Source organism: Musa acuminata, chromosome BXJ3-4 (genome assembly GCF_036884655.1).
Source record: "Musa acuminata AAA Group cultivar baxijiao chromosome BXJ3-4, Cavendish_Baxijiao_AAA, whole genome shotgun sequence".
In the NCBI taxonomy this organism is placed as follows: Eukaryota; Viridiplantae; Streptophyta; class Magnoliopsida; order Zingiberales; family Musaceae; genus Musa; species Musa acuminata.
In genome coordinates this window covers 38545979-38566510 of record NC_088352.1, presented here as the reverse complement: position 1 = coordinate 38566510, position 20532 = coordinate 38545979, and the positions used below count along the sequence as shown (strand labels likewise).

Here is a 20532-nt window from a genome sequence, read left to right as displayed (position 1 = left end):
ACTTTACTAATGAAGATACAGATGATCCATGAAGATATGGATGGTAAAAAAAAGTGGCTAACTTAAGAGGTTTGAAGATATGGATGATTAAAGAAGTGATAACCGCTCCGACAATTCTATGATACTATAGTTGTTGATAGTTAGTTGCTCGATATGAAGTTGGGGGAGTGAGCCGATCATATCGATCATATTTGGACTCAAGAAGGAAGCAAGTCGATGAGGATTCATCATGAATAATTTTATTAATGAAGATATGAATGAACAAGAAAGTTTTATTAATGAAGATATGAATGAACAAGGAAGTGACTCTGAGACATCATCCGATGTCCGAAAATATGGATGATCGAGGAAGTGACGGTCGCTCCAAGACATTCTTTGATGCTTAAAGGAAGTGACTCTGAGACATCATCCGATGTCCGAAAATATGGATGATCGAGGAAGTGACAGTCGCTCCAAGACATTCTTTGATGCTTAACTCAAGATGTCCGGAATGATATGCCAAAACCAAAAGAGAGAATAAAAAAGACTTTATACTCGGATCGCGGTTGAGTTGACACATGAGGTAGCATACCTACCCCAAAATAGCAGTTAGGTGGCACAGCTGCCCCAGGGTGACAGTTTGCACTTAGTCGTCCAAGAAAATTCAACAGACTTGTTGACACAGAAAATAATGTAAAATGGGCAATACATCTACTCTAACGGACATTTTCTATCATTTATTTCCATTACCATTCCAACATGAACCATATTTATCACTGCAGAGAATTCAAGAAATCTCATACATTTTTTTTTTTATGCGTTATCATCAATGTCCTACTATCATTAGATCCAGCACAAATTTCATTAAGACGTTTGGACCAATAAATATGGAAGTTCACATCACGGTCAACTAGCATTGAAGTTCACATCACGGTCAATAAATTGTGAGTTTGGCATTTGAAGAATAATCATCAATAATATTCCTCAAGGACTTACATCTCATAACACAAGGATATCAAACGAATGAAAGGCAATGTGGAACAAACTTGTTTCTCACAGGGCAGCATTTCCGACCAACAACATTGGCGAGGAAAAAAAAAAAAAAACATACTAATATGAAATAGATCACTTAAAACTTCCAAACCTGTTGTTGGCCAAAGGTTGCAGGGCTCCCACCCCCACCTGTTGGTCCAGATCTACCAAGACCTGATCCGGCTCCCATCGCTCTTCCCATATATGCTGCTGTTGCTGGTGTGGTTTTTTCTTTCTCGATGGGTGCATCATCAAGCCCTCCCACAATCCCAATGTCTGCTAAGTTTACTTTCTTGGCTGCAGACAGACATGAAACACCCAGAAAAAAGTTCAAAAAAACGGCACCAAGCAAACATAATATTGCTAATATTTCAACTACATGAACTTGCAACTACCAAATGTCTCAAATCAAGCAAAGGCATATGGGATACAAGGAAAAGAAGGCAGGGATCAACTGTTGACCCTAGGCCAACTTATGGTCAATCCCTGCAGTCCGCACATATACTGGCCAATGAGGTCAGTCTTAGAGGATCCCAATTATTACAAATCATATCTAGGCATCCCAAAAGAACTAAATTCCATGTTTGGATTTGGGTCATCCGACCAAGCTGGCCAAAAATCCATTCAAAATTCTAGGACTGATCCAAAAGTTATCCCAATCTTATGAGCCTAATCTCCATGTACATAAGCACATTCAGATCTGGCACATAAGCTGGACTGATGTATAAATCCCCACTGAAATTGATTATGTACATAAGCTGTATATTCTGCCTTATGAATATTTATGAATTTATGTCATATTCATGCATATGGAGAAAGAGTAAAAGACCAGGATAACTTGCATGTCTGATGAAAAAGAATCAGTGACATGAATTAACGAAGCACATCAAACCATGTCTGTGTACAAATACAAACATGAATATTACTCAAGATCAAAAGAGAAATAGATAAAGGCAATAGACATAAGTTTCTCTATGCATCCGGCTAGATTGACTGCTCAAAAGGAAGGCGATAGATATTTCAAAGTACATATTTTTTCAGCAGAATGCTAATATCTTAACTTGGACCGGTAACCCAATGGATTATTTATCAGTTGAGATAGGCTTTACTTACTAAACAAAACAAAAGTTAAAGAGAAACAAAAATGGTTGGTATACTTGTTATTTGATAATAAAGAAAAAAATATAGTATGCATGTCCTCTCATATATAAAGTTGCAATCTTCATGTTGGTATATTTGATAATAAAGGAAATATAAAGTATGCATGTCTCTCATGTATGAAGTTGCTGCAATCTTCATGCAAAGAATCACAAGCATTGAGCTAGACTAAGATAGCAACTGACTGTAGAGAAACTCACGAGCAGATATGTTCAGATCAATCAGTCCACGACTTAAGCAGTCAGCCCAGACCCCAGATTTGACCTGAAAGTTGTCTTTCCGAGCAGCAGGTGCTGATACTGTCAGAGGAGTCTTCAGGTTGTTGAGGCTGCCTTTAGAAGAATGCTGTGAAGGTTCTGGAAGTGTTTGTTCAGTGTGAGAAGTGAAATCACCAAATGCAGAGTCCTCATCTAGGTTGTTCTTGGTGGTGTTTGTATAATTCTGTGCAGGTTCTGTAGTTACTGGTTTGGCATAAGCAAATGTCCCAAAGGGGTCAGATCCATCAAAGCTGTTAATTGGAATTGCAGCAAAGGGATCAAAACTTTCATTATTGACAGTATTAGAAGCTTTGGTTTCTGAAGGCAAGCCTGTGTTGGGTACATCAAAAAGGTCAACATTTGAAGAAATTGCAGCAGGAAAGGCAGGCTGACTAGCAAAAGGATCAATGTTTCCCTGCAAGCCAACGTGAGGAATGTTAAAAAATTTATTTTGAAAGGTCATATACATGAAAACAGCAACAAAGATGCTTGCTGATTGTAAAACTCATACATTTTCCTAGAATATAGAATTAAAGACAGATATGAAAAGTTTCCTGAGAATTTGAAAAAAAAGATATAATTCATCATCACAAATTTCTCACTCTCCCCCCCCCCCCCCCCCTCCCCTCCAAAAATACATATATATACAGTGGCACTTGGATCAAGGTTTTGAATATCAGTGGCATGTTTTAATTGTTGCTGGTTCGGTATGGCTCAACATGCATCCATACCAGCTGAAGAAGCTCAAAATTAGCTTCATAATAGTAAAAAAAAGGCTGTGCAGGCATAGGACCATGGCACAAGACTCCAGTGCTGGTTGAAATGCAGTTCTTGACTGAGATTACTCACAGATCATGCAAAAATCCTATATAATATTTTTCAGTACTACTATCAAGCCACGCAGGGCTAATGATATCAGACATACAATTTACACACAATGTGGCAACACATGATTGATTGCAGACAATTTATTGCTATCACATCAGTTTATATACTAATATTACATCAGTAGAATAACTTTCTGAAATTTAAATCACCATATGATGCTGATAAACAAAATGAGAAAATTTTACTAATTGAATGATTCCATATTAAACAGCCAAAATGAAGAAAAACAACCTGAGTGTGAGAATCTGATATTGCGTCTGCATGTGAGGCTGATTGAAAGGTTGCATCAGCAAAGAGATCAACTTCAGAATTAACAGAATTATTATCTACTGTAGCTTGTGGTGAAAAAGATGGTGCTGCATCCATGAGGTCACCCACTAAGCTTTGTCCAAATAAATCCACTTGGTTAGTGCCTGCATTAGAAGATCCTGTAAAATCAAGAGGATCGATCCTTATAAGAAGCTCATAGCACATTTGACCAAAATTTCTAATGTTCAGAAGCAACAAAATATTGTCAAAATATTTGCATCATCAGGCAAGACATCTACATGTCTGCAAAGAGAAAATAAGAACATCTTGCTCCAAGATCTACCTTCCTAAATTTATCTACAGATTGGTCAAAACTGTCAGCCAAGTTTTACTGTATATCATCAATTACTTTAACAACCTTTCAACAGATTACATGACAAACTCGACAAATCAAATATCTTAGATTAAGCCATGAATCTAGTACAAAGTTTGGAAACTGGAAGACATGTTCAAGCTTTGTTTACAGCGATAGGTGAAAAACAAAGCTTTATTTTTTCAGAACTAGTTCTTTCTGATGTCATCAAGCCAAAGATTCATTTCTGAGCAAAACTAAACAGCAAGAAACCAATTATTTACTTTGAAAATGCATTAGGTACAACTGTACAAGTAACACTTCTGTTTATTATCTTTTAATTATGTTTTTTGGCTATTTATCCTCTAAAAACTTCCACCATGTACAAATGGGAAAATCTTATACACATTTCTGTAACCATTTCTGACTTGCTAGTATCAAATGCAACTTCAACAACTTTAAGGATTAAGGTCCTGTGTGAAAAGTAGCGTGTATTCAAGGGGATGTCACCATATACATGTCCAATATTGTGCATAGGATGAAATTCCAATATTGGTCTGAGTCAAAGTTGACCAAGCATATTCAAGGTGCCAGGTCTCGTGAGTGCCCAAGGAAAGACACAAAATAAGTGCTCGACCAAGTGAAGCAAGGCACAATTAATACAATTGAAGAAAAATATATTGATGGAACTTCAAAGTGTAAACTAATGAACATAACTCAAGAAATAACTATTGCTACAGCCTTTGTTCACTTAAGGAATAGGTTCTTTCGAGTTGTCAACCAAGTAAGCATAGCAACAACTGTTTTAGTCGTTATAGTGCTGCAGCCATCACCTAGCAAGTAGGCATCGCGATCAACAACAGCTGCTACATTTGCTAGCTAGCCAAGCAACAACAACCAAAAATCTGGCACACACCCAGAGAGAGAGAGAAGCAAAAAGGAACAAAGAAAAAAAATCTAATTCATCCATCATATATGAATCATCACAAATCTCCGATGGGCCATCCATAGTCTTACTTGTTCACAGTAGGCCCATCATACCCCATTCTCTGTACAAGTAGGAACACTGTGGAGCTTGGAAAAAGAATCCATATATGAATTAAATATGTAAAGTTGATTGAAGCATTCAAGTAGCAAACTCCAGCCAAGCATGTGCCTGAGTCAAATCTCACTTAATACCTAAGTTCAAAAAAGTGAGAAACTTGGTTGAAGTGATTTGCCTCTATGTAGTACAGGCACCTTGGGTTCACCTTACCTCATCCAAGTGCTTAGGCAAGTGAAGCACATGCGTAGGCAACACTGTTCTGAGCTAACAAATGAGAAGCGTATATATTATATACTTTCTCACCATTGTCAGTGGATGCCAGAGCTTATGGTTTGATTGATGCAGTAGGTGAGGTTCTACGTAAAGATGGAGGCTTTTCTCTATAGCTGATCAAGAGTGATGTTTAGTTTATATTCATTGTTTTATTTAGATTCATGCTTATTTGATGCAGTTCAGATCATGTTAGGCAAAGTTAATTAGTTCGATATAAACCAAGCTGTGTTCATATTGGTTTTGTTTTAAGTTTATTGGTCTGTACAAGAAGGTCACAGATTGCATTGGTCGACCACAAATAATTGTTTATGGACCCTCTTGGGTTAATCTATACATGAATAAAGTTTTTCTTTCTCTTCATAGTCGATTGATGAGTGCAGAATATATTCTTCTCCCTCTCTCTTGTCTAGTATTGACAAAACATTAAAACAATCTTTTCCTTGCAGTAATAATGTATTCTCATCTTTGTTCATCAGCTTTCTAAACAAAAACTAAAACCTTCATAGTTCTCCGATATATTATCACTATAACCTCAGACCTTAAATTTCAGCTTCAGCAAACCCTCTATTTTGTGTTCATCATTGTTGAAGCTTTCAAACCTACTATACCTCTCCACACATCTATCCTAAGTCAACTCGACAACATCGTAGGCCCATGGTTGTGCACTAAATTGGTTAGATAAGATTTAGGATGGTACATTTTGGCAAGTGGCATTGTTAGATGATAAGTTCCTCAATTTGAAAACTATTAATAGAAGCAGTAGAAAGATCTTTCTATTTCATCATGCAAATACACTGCTTATTTGCCAGTACATAGTAACATGATAACTTACCAGATAAAGAAGATCCACGTGGATCGAAGTCATCAAAATCATCCTCCTCACTATTTGGTTGGGCATTAGGGCTTTTAGAAGATGGAACATCACGTGACTTGTTCAATGTATTCCTGTAAGACAAGAAAAACAAGTAGCAATTAAAGAATTATAGGTAAGAGCATTGCAACTAACTTATCTTATGTAGTACATAGTCACACTAAGCTAACTAATAACTTGATATAGATAATTGCTGAAACTTGAGATGTTCGGTCCCTCAAGCATTTATCTCAACAGCCTATATTACATGTATAGTCAAATCACTTTGAATTTAAATTATGATTTTTTTTTAATTTTAGCTCTCTATTTGTGTGACAAAGCTTAAACATTATGCCCAAATATAAAACAGTTAACAAATTGAAGCGTTGATTCCTTATGCATGTATTGCATAATTGCAGTGTGAAAAGGCTCGGGGTTCCAGCTTCATGCTTCTAGACCCAAGCCAAGCCCAAGCATAGCTAAAATTTTTGCATTGGATCAAGAAAAGTATCAGAATGTGGAGCTCATAGCCAAACTTAAAGCAATGCAAGCTCAAACCTAGTCTACGCTCAATGTGCTTGTGCTAAGGGCCTCATAGAACAAACCTGAGCCAGATTTTCCATGTCATATACACTTGGAGGTTTGGCAAACCCATAAATTTAACATCCTAAGCACAGAAGCAAGATTGCTGTTATTGTCCTTCAGGAAGATGAAAATATTTTAGTTACAGTAAAGCATAACTTCTTTTAACATTGAAGCCAATGACATCTAGTTCCTACATAAGAGTATCGATCATGACTTGGGTTTGATGGGTTAACCGGCCCATCAACCTCATTTGACCTAACCAACTGTTCAAAATTCTTAAGCTGAAGTTGATAGTAGTACACTCATCATATCTTTGTAAGTCAATCTTAGTATTATTCACTTTCGATGCAGAACTAATCAAAGTATTATAATTTCCCCCCCTCAACGACTTAACGTCCTCATCAAGCCCTAGTATAGCCCAGATCAAATCCTAGCATAGTGCATGCGAGGCATAACCCAGTGGTGGCTCCACGATATGACAAGTCCTCTAACTCCATTTACGGATAGCCCTTTCCTACTTGAGCTTTCTCACCATGCCTAATTACTCAGTCAGTTTTGATACTAAATGTCACAACCCGGGTCTAATAAGCTAATTGGCCCATCAACTTCATTTGACCTACACCACTGACCAAAATACTTAAGTTGAAGTTGATAGTAGTACACTCAGACCCTTATAAGTCAATCTTAGTCTTGTCTAATTTCGATGTGAGACTAATCGGAGTGTTACAATTTCCCCCGATCAAGAGCTTGACGTTCTTGTTAAGGCCTAGCATAGTTTAAATTAAATCCTAGCATTGTGCATATGAGGCGTAGCCCACTGATGGTTCCATGTCGTGACGAGTCCTCTGACTCCATTCACAAGTAGTCCTTTCCTATTCGAACCCCCTCACTATGCCCAAATACAAGGTCGGCTTTGATACCAAATATCATGACTAGGGTCCGATGGGTTAACTGGCTCATCAACTTCGTTTGACCTAAACCACTGGTCAAAATGCATAAGCTGAAATTGATAGTAATACACTCATCAAACCTAATAAGTCAATCTTAGTCTTACTCACTTCCAATGCGGGACTAATCAGAGTATTACAGTATCTACATGATAAAATCCAACGTATGATGTAGTATACATTGGACTAATGGGATGAAAATGAAATATATAGTGTTAAGTCTGAATATATAGTATACATTGAGTCTGAAAATGTATGCAGGCCCACAATGCATAAATCATGACCTTGGAATGATTTATGCTTGCTGCCAAACCTAAGAAAAAAATTCCAGATTTTTCTGTTTTTGTGTCAGTGTGCATGTGTCAGTTCTCAAATTTTTTACATGGACCACAAACAAAAGAACTAATTTTTTAAGACATAAATAAGACCACAATTGAACAAATAAAATAACTAAACAAGAAACAGAGTCAAAACAAATAGCTACTTTTGTGTACCTGGAATGATGTGAAACCTGCTTCTTTGATTTGATCCCTTCATTTTCTTCTGCAACAATTTGTGACTTTTGGCCATCTTGTTTTTCATGCTTCCATTTACTTTCTTTTCCATATTGTTCTCCTTTATAACTATCTCTGAAGGAGTCACCTTCCCTTGAACCACTTCCATAACGATCACTATTCCGGAAGCCGCCACTGCCATATGAGGCTGAACTTGATTTTAATGTTATTCCGGTGGACGACAGACCAATGTACCTGAATGCAGCAGATTTTAATTGCGAGAATATAGGTTTCTTAAACCACAATGTGAAATCAGCATTTCAAGTGGAAATACTTTGATGAGTTGGGCCTTACTTATCTCTATTGGCAGATGCTTTGTCTCTTACTGCTTTTATTTTCTCCCTGTCATTCAAAAGAGCTAAAATGGTCTCAACCTTCTTCCTTACATTGATCCCAACATCCTTCCCATTAGGCTCAACATATTCAAATCCTGAATTTGCCTTTATAAAATATAAAAAAAGATAAGGAAGAAGCACAAGACTGAAAATAAAACTGAACATGTACTAAGTAAAATACAAAGTGTTTCTCAACAAAGTTAAAGATGTACTGAAATTTGGAAAGTATGCTCAATAATGTCATCAACTGCACGTTCTGAACCATTTGCCACCAAGTACTCAATAACAGTCAACGCCTGAAATTTACATAAAGGAGAATTTTAATGTAATAAATCTGTAATTTGTGAACAACATATAAAGCGAGAGTTGTAACTTTAAGTGAAGCACCACCTTATATACATGGCGCCAGTTTGGTCCTGTATCCGTCAATCTTGTCCAAAGCACATTCATAATCAATTGGCACTCAGTGCTGCACAGATGGGTATTCTAAGAGTCATATATACATCAGTGTAGAACAAACCTCAATTACAAATTCAGCATCAAATGCACAAAAATGAGCAGATTAAATTTACAATTTTTTTGTTGCCTGAGCAATCTCTGATAAGGCAGTTCCATGAGGACCCCAGGCTTCATCATTGGTGGCATCAAGAACCTATATATTGAATAATTGTGAAAGAAAGACAAGGAAACAGCAGATTTGAGTTATTAGGACAACATAGATGAAAATTGAGACATACATTTACCATGATTAAATTTGACTCCTTCCTAAATTAGCAATCGAACAATTAAGCACAAAGATTTTAGAATCTCACAACCAACCTAGGTTTATCTTAATCGAAGATCGAAATGATCCGAGAGAAACTCAAAAAGAAAACAGAACATCAAAGACCAAAAACCTGAGATCTGAACAAGATCTCGAGAGAAAAAGGGCAATACTAGTCGTCAAACGAAATTCGGAAGCGGAACCCCAACCTTCTGTTCGATCTCCGGCACCTTGAGCACCTTCAGATTCACCTCTCTCTTTCTGGAAGATCACCAACCAAGAAAATTATAAGGGAAAAAGAAGAAGAGATCCCTAATCAAAGATCTTCTGACGGAAAACATCAGTGAAGAAGATCCAACGCAAGAACTCACATCTCGCGAACCGTTTGATCCAGAACCTTCATGAAATCCATGGCCGGGGCGTTCCAACGCGGAGATTTCGATCCGCGATCTGGGATCGGAAGGAAACGGAAGAGACTTAGAATCCGATTGACGGATCAAGAGAAAAGACGAAGAATACTTATTTAGGGTTTCGCAATGAAGGGAGGAGGAGGAGTTCGACGTTACCGTCGCAGATGCAGATGAGGAAGAAGAAAGCAACGGCGATCGCAGCTATAAAAGAGAGTCGGAGATTTGATCTCTATATATATCTATCTATCCATGGAAGGTAGGGGAGGCTATTACAACGTCGCTGTGGTGCCTTCATCAGGGAATCAGACGGCTCCCCATTATGCGGTACTGTGTCCACGTGACGGGCAGCTGCGCAGGCAGACTGGTTCACCCCTGAAATCTTTCATTGGTTATGGTGTCTATGTCGTGTCAGCTTTACGTGGGACCCAAAAATGGTAACATCACCCCTGTATTTTTGCCTGGCCGACTCGATCAGTTACGTTTTTTTTTTTTAGTAGTATATATGGGGAATTTAAGAAACTTCCAATATTTTCATAGGGGTATAAATAAGAATTCAAGTATTTTACAGGATGATGAATTAATTTGTACTGTATTATATTTTAGCTAACATAAAAATATTCGAAACATTAGTTTGTATCATATTTGAAGTATTATTTCTTAGTCTTTGTATAGTCTTAATAGTGTTTTGCAAAGGATGAGAGTCTAATAATGAGTATTTTTGACGAATAAGTGAAAGAAAATAAAAAAGATGGATATTTTATTTTAAAATAATTTAAAATAAGGATTTTTTAAAGAAATTTCATCAAATAAAAATATTGCATATATTTTAATAAATAATTCATATTAAAGCCAGACAGCAAACCTCTTTCCCTTCTCCCATTCAGCCAACTCCACTAACAATACTATTAGGGTAAAAGTATTTTCTAAAAATATCTCCTCTTTTATTTTCTAAATAATATATTTAATTTAAAAAAATATCTAAAATACTCATAAAAAAATTTGTCAAATTTTTGTTTATTTTTTTATTAGTTATAATTATTAGAGTATTTTTATCTGACTTATTTACAGTGTTTTCCAATAATATTTATAGTGTTTTATTGATGTATGGAAAATATTATAAATATTATTAAAAAATATAAGTGATATCATATATTATCTTTGGTTGTCATTGCTTATAGATTATTATATATTATATTTTTAGATTCATAATTAATTTGATTGAGGTTATTGGTATTTCTAGATCATTTATAGTGTTTTAAAATAGATTTTATAATGATGGCTAAAATACTATAATAAGCTAAAAATATTATAAACAGAAAAAATTTTAATGAGTATTTTGAGTAATTTTTAAATTAGGGATACTATTTGGAAAAAAAATAGAATAGGGATACCGATTGAAAAATATCCAAAAATAAATAAATATTTTTTAGGATATATAATAATAATAATAATAATAATAATAATAATAATAATAATAATAATAATTGATTTGCACCACAATGGTTTGCTTGATTAGCCTTAAGAAAGCCTGCAACACAGACTTAATATGATCACTTTAAAAAGTACAACTGAATAGTCCATTATTTCAAGAAAAGAAAAGAGCTTTCTGTTCATCAATCATATGGTATATTCTGAGGAGACTCTGTTATCTGAACTGTTGAAAAATAAACTTAATTTTATCTAGCTTCTGCATGGTCTTGCCTGATCACTTAATATTTATTATGTGGAAATAATGCAGCTAGATAATTATAATGTCAAGTGTATGGTCTTAAAGATATAAAGTTATCTTGATAAGTGTAGGATTATTTTAGTGAGTGTAGGGTCCTGTTGAAACTAGTAAGAGTCATATTTGACATTAGGTAGGAATTTTAGAAGTTATCTCTAGTCCTGTAAATAGATGGGTTTGTGTTCATAATGTGTATGGGATTAATCAAGAAAGTAAGAAAGTTTTTTTTTTTTTTTTTTTTTGCCTCTTCTACTAAAATTTCATCATTCATTCTTTCATAACAAGAACTAGGTCATGTCTTTGTTGAGACATCCAATTGATTAGTACATTGTTAAAAAAGTAATGGGCCTTAGGTTTGAGTCCACATGTGAGTGTTATCCGCCCGGTACGGGCGGTACATACCGGTCTGATAGGCCAGCGGTACGCGGACCACCCGGTACCGGTCCGCACTGTAGCACTGCAGCAGTGCACTATTGCAGTGCTAAAGTGCTCGGTGTACCTGGTGTACCGTTCGGTACACCTGGGTGTACCGCTCGGTACACCGTACCGTATCGATACCAAGCCCAGATCGAAATACCGGTACGGTACGATATTGCGAACCTTGGTTATATATATCATTTAATGTAATGAAAATTTCTTACAATTTTCTTTTTTAAAGCAAGAACTACATTGGTCACCCATAATATTGCTAATTAGTTCAGCAATTCAACATTCTATTATTATTTTTTAAACCTACATAGTGTTGGCCCTATTAGAAATCCTAGCTGGTAGCAGTCAGTGACACCAATGGCTTGTTCATTCTTCAGTCAACTTCATTTAGTTTGCAAGCTTTTCAGCCACACCAAGGTCTGAAGAACACAGAGACCATCAGATACAAATTGATGGTTGCCAGTTCACATATGCACAGTTAGCAAAAATCACAGACACATTTGTACGAATCATCGACAGGGGAGGGTTTGGAATTGACTACTATGGTGAACTAGAAAATGGTACTCAAGTCGTGGTCAAGTTGTGGTTGCAGTCATCCCCACAAGGACCCATGGAATTCCTGGCTGAGGTAATAACTCAGTTCTTCTTGGGCCTGTGGATTTCAAGGTTGAAGTTGCTTTTGATCATAGTATTGTGGAGTCTCGTAGGGCTTAACAAGATGTGATTGATATGTTTCACTCTCACTACAATTGCCTCATTCTCCTAAATACAGAATCCAAGCTTCATCTTCAACATGAGTTTTGTCATGGAGAGAGGAGATACTACTGCTAGATTCTTGTCTTCAAGCTTGACAACATTCTGTAGTAGTGTGTTGCAGGCACAGAACTTAACAAGAGTTCACAGAGGAATCTGGTTTCTTTAATCGGATACTGCAATGACGGTAACTACCTTGTGCTTGTATACGAGTTCATGCCTCGAGGAAGCCTTCAAGAACATCTAAAAGGTTTCATATTACAACCTTCTCATCATTATGAATTGAATAGCTAGTAGATATGAGGTCCATCAACTCTTCTAATGGACTTGATATTTCATGACTAACAGGAATTGTGCTTGATGATGAAAGTATTGTTGATCATAGAAAGTTATGATACCTAAAATGATTAGCTTTTCAGTTTGATCTTTCGGCAATGTCTTCGATCCTTCTAATTGCTATGTAATCTTCTTCTAGGCAAAGCTGGTCTCCACAGAGGGTTAAAAGAATCTGCTTACGTTCTTACTTCATGTTGGGTGACGAAATTTTTATTTCTCTTCATCAAACAACTTCTCCTTAACACATTGCACGATTGGACTATCTGCACAGGGGATGCAAGCCAACAATAATTCACAGAGATGTGAAGAGCAGCAACATTCTCTTGGGTGAACATTTAGAGGCCAAAAGAAGCAGATTTTGGGCTCTCCAAGACTTTCCTCAACCAATATGGCACTCATGTCTTCACAATGGGAGTGGTTGGCACGCCTGGATATGTTGATCCACAGTATGTCCTTTTTGCCACCATGATTTCTAAATCTACAATTAATTTCTGATTCATAAAGCCTAAAATGATAGATGACATATCTGCAAACACACTTCAAGCCTAATTTGACCAACAAAAAATCGTTGACACTGGACATAGCATAAGATGTACTCTATCAATGATTCATCATTTTTCTTGATCCTGTAGTGATCTTTTTTTTTTTTTGTAAATGTTGATTGGGTCTTATTTTCTGGCTCCAAGATCAGAATATTTCCATGATTTCTGAGCTTTGATGGACATGACTTGCTCATTTTGCTTCTGAGACAATTATGATTCTGCTTGTGTTTTCAGGTATCACACTACCTTACAGGTCAATGTTAAATTTGATGTGTATAGTTTGGAGTGGTTCACCTGGAGCTGATCACTGGCCAACCTCCAATAGTTGCAGCTTCAGGAAGAGTTCACCTAATTCAATGGCTGTCCCAAAGGCTCGATAGGGGGCACATCGATGAATTCATCGATGAAATGCCGCAAGGAAACCATGAAACCAACTGTGTGTGTAAGGTAGTTGATCTGGCACTCAGATGCACAACATTCTCTGGTAGCCAGAGGCTGACAGTGGCTGAAGTGGTGAACCAGCTAAAAGAGAGCATAGTAACTGGAGATCACTGTCCACAAAAGCGAAAGCCTGCAGAATACAAGCCAGACCAGTGCATTCGGAATTGAAAGTGTGGCCAGAACCTTTGGTCCACCTGCAAAATGAGTTTCATCTCCTGACCTCTTTTCCAGTTGTGTGTCTGCTCAGATAACATGTGTACCCCCTCAAATGGATGCTATGCTCAGATCCATAGTTGATTAAAGCTTTTACTTTGTTAGATATTATTAGCAGAATCTTAACCAATGACACTTTGATTAAGAGGGACTGTTCTAGTTGTTCTGCATATGCTCTCTGTGGTCAATCTGAATCAATAAATCATACCATTTTGCATAGTTCATGATTCTTCTGCATTACAAAGTCAAGTCCAGTCCCCTTCTTTTTCTTGGTAGAATTTGTTGCTGGACAAAAAGAAATCAAGAAATCTCTTCTGTTTCTTTTCTAGTGTGAAACTTAATCCAGACACTAGAATATCCAGTTGTTGATTCTTTCTTCTTGGTGGGGAAAACAAAGAGCTGTTTCATCTTTTGGTTTTCCCTTTGTTGTTGTTGCTGCTGCTGCTGTAGATAATTAACCTGTTTTTGACAAAAGAAAAACATAACCTCTACATTAAACATTTTGACATTTCAATTGGTAGAAATGAACACCTTATAACAATAAATCTCTGATGACTTGCTTGCTGAAGTCCAGCTTTAAATCAAACCACAGTATGCAACTAGGAATAAGATAGCATACAAATCTAGATTGGGAGATTTCTTGTTTCTCAAGTCACTGATTCAAACCTCATGTTTCTCCAGTCATGGGTGATAAGCAAGTCAAGGCCATTGACTTCCCCTTAGAACAAACATGGTCTTCCAATTAAAAAGATGGATGAAAAAGACAATGATAGCACCTTACAATGGAAGAAAGAACAACTTGGTTAGATTACTCCTAGAGGAGACAAAACATCATAAATAATAGTCTTTTCTGATAAGAGGCACTAACTGTTATTATTTAAAACACTTCTCATTAGTCAATCTTGCTCCCAATAATTGCAAGTAGCAGCTTTTCTAAGGAAAGATACTAATTGATGTACACAAACCCCCTTAACAATGATCATTGCATTGACTTGGAACTGCTTCTGGATGGATTAGATCACATGAAATGGATGTTACATTTTGAAAGGAAGCTTGTGAGCTGATGAATCTCATCCTCATCGACTTTCAACATACAAGTGGACACTCAAATAAATTTTCTTTTCTCTCATTAGGAATCAGCCATGCTGTAATCAGTATATTGAATGCATGGATCAATTAGCAGTTCTTGGTACCTTCTTTCATTTGAAAAAGCTAAGTTGACTTGGTTTAATGTTTCTTTGAGAAGGCAAGGATAACTACTGCTACTATTGCCATGAGGAAAAAACAAAGTGTAGTAGATTTGAAGTGTTCAATCTGTCAAATGGATATCAGAAGAAACTGATGCGATAAGACAGATATTAGTACCAATGTATACCCAAAAAAATAACACTTCTATTACGAATCCCCTGAATCTAGGCTGGATTAAGGAGTATAAACAACAAAGTTGGGTAAGAGGTTCAAGATCATTTTGGTCCTTGATGATGTTTTCTTACCCTCTTCCATCAAAAATGTTTACTTACCCTTTGATTAATCTAAAGGATCACTCAAACTTTAGATGAAACAGAGAACTTTGTCCTACTTGCCGACATTTTTACGGTTTTTATGAGATCGAAATCGAACTTTGCATTATATTGCTGTATGACAATCCTAAATCCATGACAAACAGAGGTTCTCTCATTGAACCCATGAAGTTGTTTGGCATGAGTAGAAGCAACAGAAGCAATTTGTGTTGTCTATTTCGGTAGATTGACAACCTAAATCAAGAAGGTAGCCTTGTCTCTTATCTGCCACTATGCTTTAGCTGAAATCTATTAGATGAATCAAAGTGCAGCACTTCTACAAAGATGGTCTTCCAGAAGAAGGGAAAGAAGAACATCCATCGACTAGCTGTAACTTCTGAACACAAATTTGTTTGAGCAAGATGCCTGAGCAACACTGGCTCAAGACTAGAAACAATTCTCATGACATCAAGCAACACTCCAACCAGCAGCAGATGTGGATTCTATTCTTGCACATGAATACAACATTTTTCTGGCAAAACAACTTAGATCGGCTATCTAGATTAATATGACTACTTCCTGGAAAGACAAATGGACTGATGGCAAAAGCCACTCTGTAAAGAAAACAAGCAACTTCCTAAACAATGCTACTGGCTATGGATCTTGGTTGCTGATCTGATATGGAATGCCTACATAAAGATAAGATAGCAAGTAAATGGTCAGCCTTTCTCAGAAGGATTACTTGCCACATTCACTCTCTCTACCTCAGCTTTGAAACTGTCATTCCATCTCCCATGCAGTTTTCATGGCCTCTGAGCAATAGATCAGGCGAGCAAAAGAAGAAGCATGCCTTGCTGACACCGAAAGATTAGACCAAGTCTCATAGCTATTCTAACAAGAGTTTACACAGCAACAATTGGATATCAAGTCCAATGAACATTTACACTGACAAGTCTATGTTAAACTTCATGTATTGCATGGCTTTGCAATGAGTATGTGAGGCTTTGATACATCCCCTGTGATGGGTCGGAGAAATAGGAAGGGATCTCCTCCCCCAACCTCTCCTGATAGCCATAGCTGCTGAGGAAGTCACCGGCGTCTCCGAACCCGAGCTCAGAAAGGAACAAGTCACTCGATTCAGCTCCACCGGTAGACCAGTTCAAGAAGCTGCTGCTGTGTTGAGCAGTGATGGATGATGAAGATGCCGAGACTTCTTCATCAGAGTACAGCTTCTTGGATTGCTGGGAGAGCCCGTCATTGGGATGAAGAGGCATCCCAATCAATGGTGGACTTTTGGAGTCAGAGGTAGTGGTGGTGGGAAGACATGGGCGCCTTGCCATCAGCTTCTTCTTGAGCTTGGTGTTCCAGTAGTTCTTCACATCGTTGTCGGTTCTTCCAGGAAGATGGGAAGCAATGACAGACCACCTGATTCGAACCATGAAGGAAATCTCAACTAACAAATCAATTAAGCTTGTGTGTGGTTGAAGAAAGCTGCAAAACCTGCTTCCAAGTCTATGATAGAGAGTGCAAATGGTGCTATCCTCTTCCTCCGTGAAGCCTCCATGCTTGATGTCTGGCCGGAGATAATTGAGCCACCTTAACCGGCAGCTCTTCCCGCAACGCTTGAGGCCTGCAGTGAAACAGCAGAGAGATCTCTGTCAAGAAGAAGAAGAAGAAGAAGAAGAAGAAGAAGAAGAAGGAGCAAAGACCAATGACCTGCTTTGTGGGGCAAAGCGATCCAGTTGCCAACGGAGCCATGGCATTGGATGTAGCCCTTGAGGGCGGCGTCTTCCTCCGGCGACCACGGGCCTCTCTTCACCTTCGCCTTGTCGCAGCACGGAGCTCTCCCCATCTCCCCTGTCCTCCCCCGCTTCCCTGCGGAGCAATCGTGAAGGGGAGGCACGGCTCGGTCAAGAAGGCACTGCATTCCCTCTGTGAATGCAGTGTATATAAAGAGGAGATGTCGCAGACATGGCTCTCTCTTGCTTGCGGGAGATTCTGCGCCGTCCGATTCGTGTGATATCAGATGAAAACCGACAGCCGGACGGCTGCAACGAAGACTTCACATATTCGCCGTCCTTTGACTTCTCATGCCACAGCACCAAAGTCAAACTCGGAAAAGATCGGAAAGTTAGAGGGTCAGATTTTTGATCGATTTAAACTGAGTTTTTGAGCGTTTCTTAAATTGATCATAGAACGAGTTCAGATAAGAAAATTATGGCTTATTTAACCACACTATTATTGTGTTGTTTACACAATAATAGTCAAACGTAATGAGAAGGTCGAAGTTTTCTTCCAATAAACAACCAAACTAAAGAATTTGAACTTACTCACACTTGTATGGTGATAAATGAAGCACATTTATTAAGGAAAATATTATTAAAAATTAATTATAATAAAATTATCATGATCCTCTTAATATTTTGATATTATATTATCATGATTTTAAATCATAAAAATATGATAATATATTATCGTGATTATATCAATAATGAAGATCATGAACTCAACATGATCTCCTATATTATGAAATAATTTAGTGAATATTTTTATATTTATTATTGATTAAAAAATATATAATTATCATATTTTATAATCTCTCTTTGTATATATAAATCCATACTTAATTAGATTTACCTATCTAATTAATTTTGAGTAGAAAAATATTTACCTATATAAACTCTTATTGCAATTATATATCATTACAAAAGATTTATTTTTTATAAAAATATTTATTACTTAATAAAAAAAATTATGTCTCAAATTATCATTCAAAGTTACCCGAACAACTCCTTGCCCAAGAAATTAAAACTTACTAACTCTCGTCGTGTTTGTGAGTCAACTATATTGTTTGCTTATCTAAAGGTACAAAATAAAGAAATCAATAAAATTAAAATACTTGTGGTTATCAAATATTTATTTGCTTTAGGTAATATTTTTAGTTAGTATTTTAATTAGCTACCGTAATCTAGTTTGGACTTTGCTATCAATACATCCTATGAAACCTTTTGGTTGACTTTTTAGTGCCATCAACCATGACTAAACATATGTCATAGTATCCTTATTTATGATGTCGTGGTTCATTCTTGGAAATTTGGATGAAACGAAGCTCTATTGTGGTCTACAATTGTGGCTGGTGGGAACGCTGTAATCTCATGGTGGCAGAAGTCATCATCTCATGGTGCAAAACCCTAAAAGATCTGACTTTTCATCTGAAGTCTTCCTCCTTTGATTCATGAACTGTCCAACCTCATTGACCTTTTATGAGACGGCCCAGCCTTGTGAGCAGTGAGTCTAAGAACAATTCGTACTTTTAAAGTGTCTGAATCAAATTGTATTTTTTTTCTTCTCTAGAGTTAATCATATTTAGTCAAATTTTATTATATTCTTGTGAAGAATTCTCGACTCCATAAATCATGTCGATGATCGACTCCAAGAATTTTATTATATTCTTGTGAAGAATTCTCGACTCCATAAATCAGAGAAAGTTGAGCTCATATCAGTCATCCTTGAATCAGATAAATATGATTTATGGTCCTATATGAAGCAAATTTATAGTCATCTATGTGGAGGAGAAGATTAAGCCACCATTTAGCAATGGGCCTTAAAATGGGTCCTCATGCTTAACAGGCTTTCCTTATGTAAGACAATGTCCATTTAGTCCATCAAATAAGCCCACTTGCCTCTCTCTCTCTCTCTCTCTCTTTCTTTCGTTCAAAGGCCATCAAACATACAAGTGGTTTGTTAGTCAACTCTTAAGGTAATGAAAAACCTATGCAGACAAAAAGAGATAAGTCAACTCTCAAAAGTAAAAAAAAAAAGAACAAATATTATGAAATTAAGCATGTGTAGAAAGGGGAAAATAGGAAGTCCAAGCAAAATGAACAGAAGAAAGAAGATTGCAAAAAGTCAAAAGTAGGAAGCAAAATGAATACATCACGGTTTTATAAAGGAAAGGAAAAGAAGCAGCAGTTGTAAAGTCAACTCTCGTAAGTTAAAAACATTAAAAAGAAACAGTTACCACAAAAACCACAATTTTAGAATGAAAATTCAAATTACAAAAGAAAAGAAAAAGAAACCTATGCAGGCAAAATTACCGTGATAAAGTCAACTCTGCAGATGAAGAAAGACAGTCTGTTCTTTTCTAAAACTAAGATTGTGTAGAAAGGAAAAAAAGGAAAGTCCAAAAAAATTAAAAGGAAGAAGTAAAATTACAAACAAAAAAATTAAAAGGAAGAAGTAAAAGAAGTAAACTTGTGCAAGGAAAAAAATAAAAAAAAGGAAAGAGTCAACCCTGGAACTTAAGAGAGAGTCAACTCATTTTGTCTTAATTACAAAAAAATGTGATGCTGCCCAGGATCGAACTGGGGACCTTTAGTGTGTAAGACTAACGTGATAACCACTACACCACAGCATCGGATTGTGAAATTTATTGTAAAATAGATAATTCAAAATATAGTTATTACTGATATTGAGGGAATCCATCAGTTTTCCTTGTAAACTGTGCAAGTTACAATGAGCAGAACCATTCTGATGTATCTGTCATTGACCCCTTTGTTGTTAGCTGAACAAGTTACAAGGATTTATTCCTTTCTTTTTCTGCAATTAAATCTATTCTCCTGTCTGGTATTTTCTTGAAAACTGTTTGATTGGCTGTTGATGCTTGTTATTTGATTTGCTGAAAAATCTTTAAGTTTTGAGAGCTGAATTCCCTCATATTGCAATAATATAGTTACCTCCAATCTGATCATACTTGACTTGTGCTCCAATCCTTGCTACATTTTGCTTAGGTGAGACCTGTAGAAACACCAAGTTAATGGTCAATTGTTGCTTAATAAGGTTAGGAGAGAAGTAGGAGATTACAATACAGGAGTAGGAGTGAGAAATAAAAAGCCTTACTAGTAACTTACTGTGGG

The 20532-nt window shown here is 36.7% G+C and overlaps 2 protein-coding genes and 1 non-coding gene across 5 annotated transcripts; all 3 read right to left on the bottom strand.

The window, feature by feature from the left end:
* Nucleotides 1–912: 912 nt before the first annotated feature.
* LOC135636927 (clathrin interactor EPSIN 1-like) lies at nt 913–9951 on the bottom strand. 3 transcript variants are annotated; one of them, XM_065149114.1, is made up of 12 exons: nt 9834–9951; nt 9639–9717; nt 9477–9528; nt 9077–9156; nt 8895–8973; nt 8717–8800; nt 8464–8609; nt 8110–8364; nt 6066–6178; nt 3546–3727; nt 2370–2841; nt 913–1308 (listed from the first exon to the last, which is right to left on the bottom strand). In XM_065149114.1, the coding sequence occupies exons 2-12, from the start codon at nt 9677–9679 to the stop codon at nt 1109–1111; spliced, it is 1704 nt and encodes a 567-aa protein (XP_065005186.1). In that variant the 5' UTR covers nt 9680–9717; nt 9834–9951; the 3' UTR covers nt 913–1108. The 3 variants fall into 3 exon arrangements, with proteins under 3 accessions (XP_065005186.1, XP_065005184.1, XP_065005185.1); XM_065149112.1 differs by having other exon boundaries at nt 3546–3742; nt 9834–9948; XM_065149113.1 differs by lacking the exon at nt 9834–9951 and having other exon boundaries at nt 3546–3742; nt 9639–9827.
* Nucleotides 9952–16471: 6520 nt separating this feature from the next.
* LOC103974334 (transcription factor RAX2) lies at nt 16472–17549 on the bottom strand. Its single transcript, XM_009389173.3, has 3 exons — nt 17333–17549; nt 17117–17246; nt 16472–17041 (listed from the first exon to the last, which is right to left on the bottom strand). The coding sequence occupies exons 1-3, from the start codon at nt 17541–17543 to the stop codon at nt 16576–16578; spliced, it is 807 nt and encodes a 268-aa protein (XP_009387448.2). The 5' UTR covers nt 17544–17549; the 3' UTR covers nt 16472–16575.
* Nucleotides 17550–19960: 2411 nt separating this feature from the next.
* On the bottom strand, nt 19961–20033 carry TRNAV-UAC (transfer RNA valine (anticodon UAC)). Its single transcript has one exon. It is a non-coding gene; the product is annotated as a tRNA-Val (tRNA).
* Nucleotides 20034–20532: the final 499 nt, after the last annotated feature.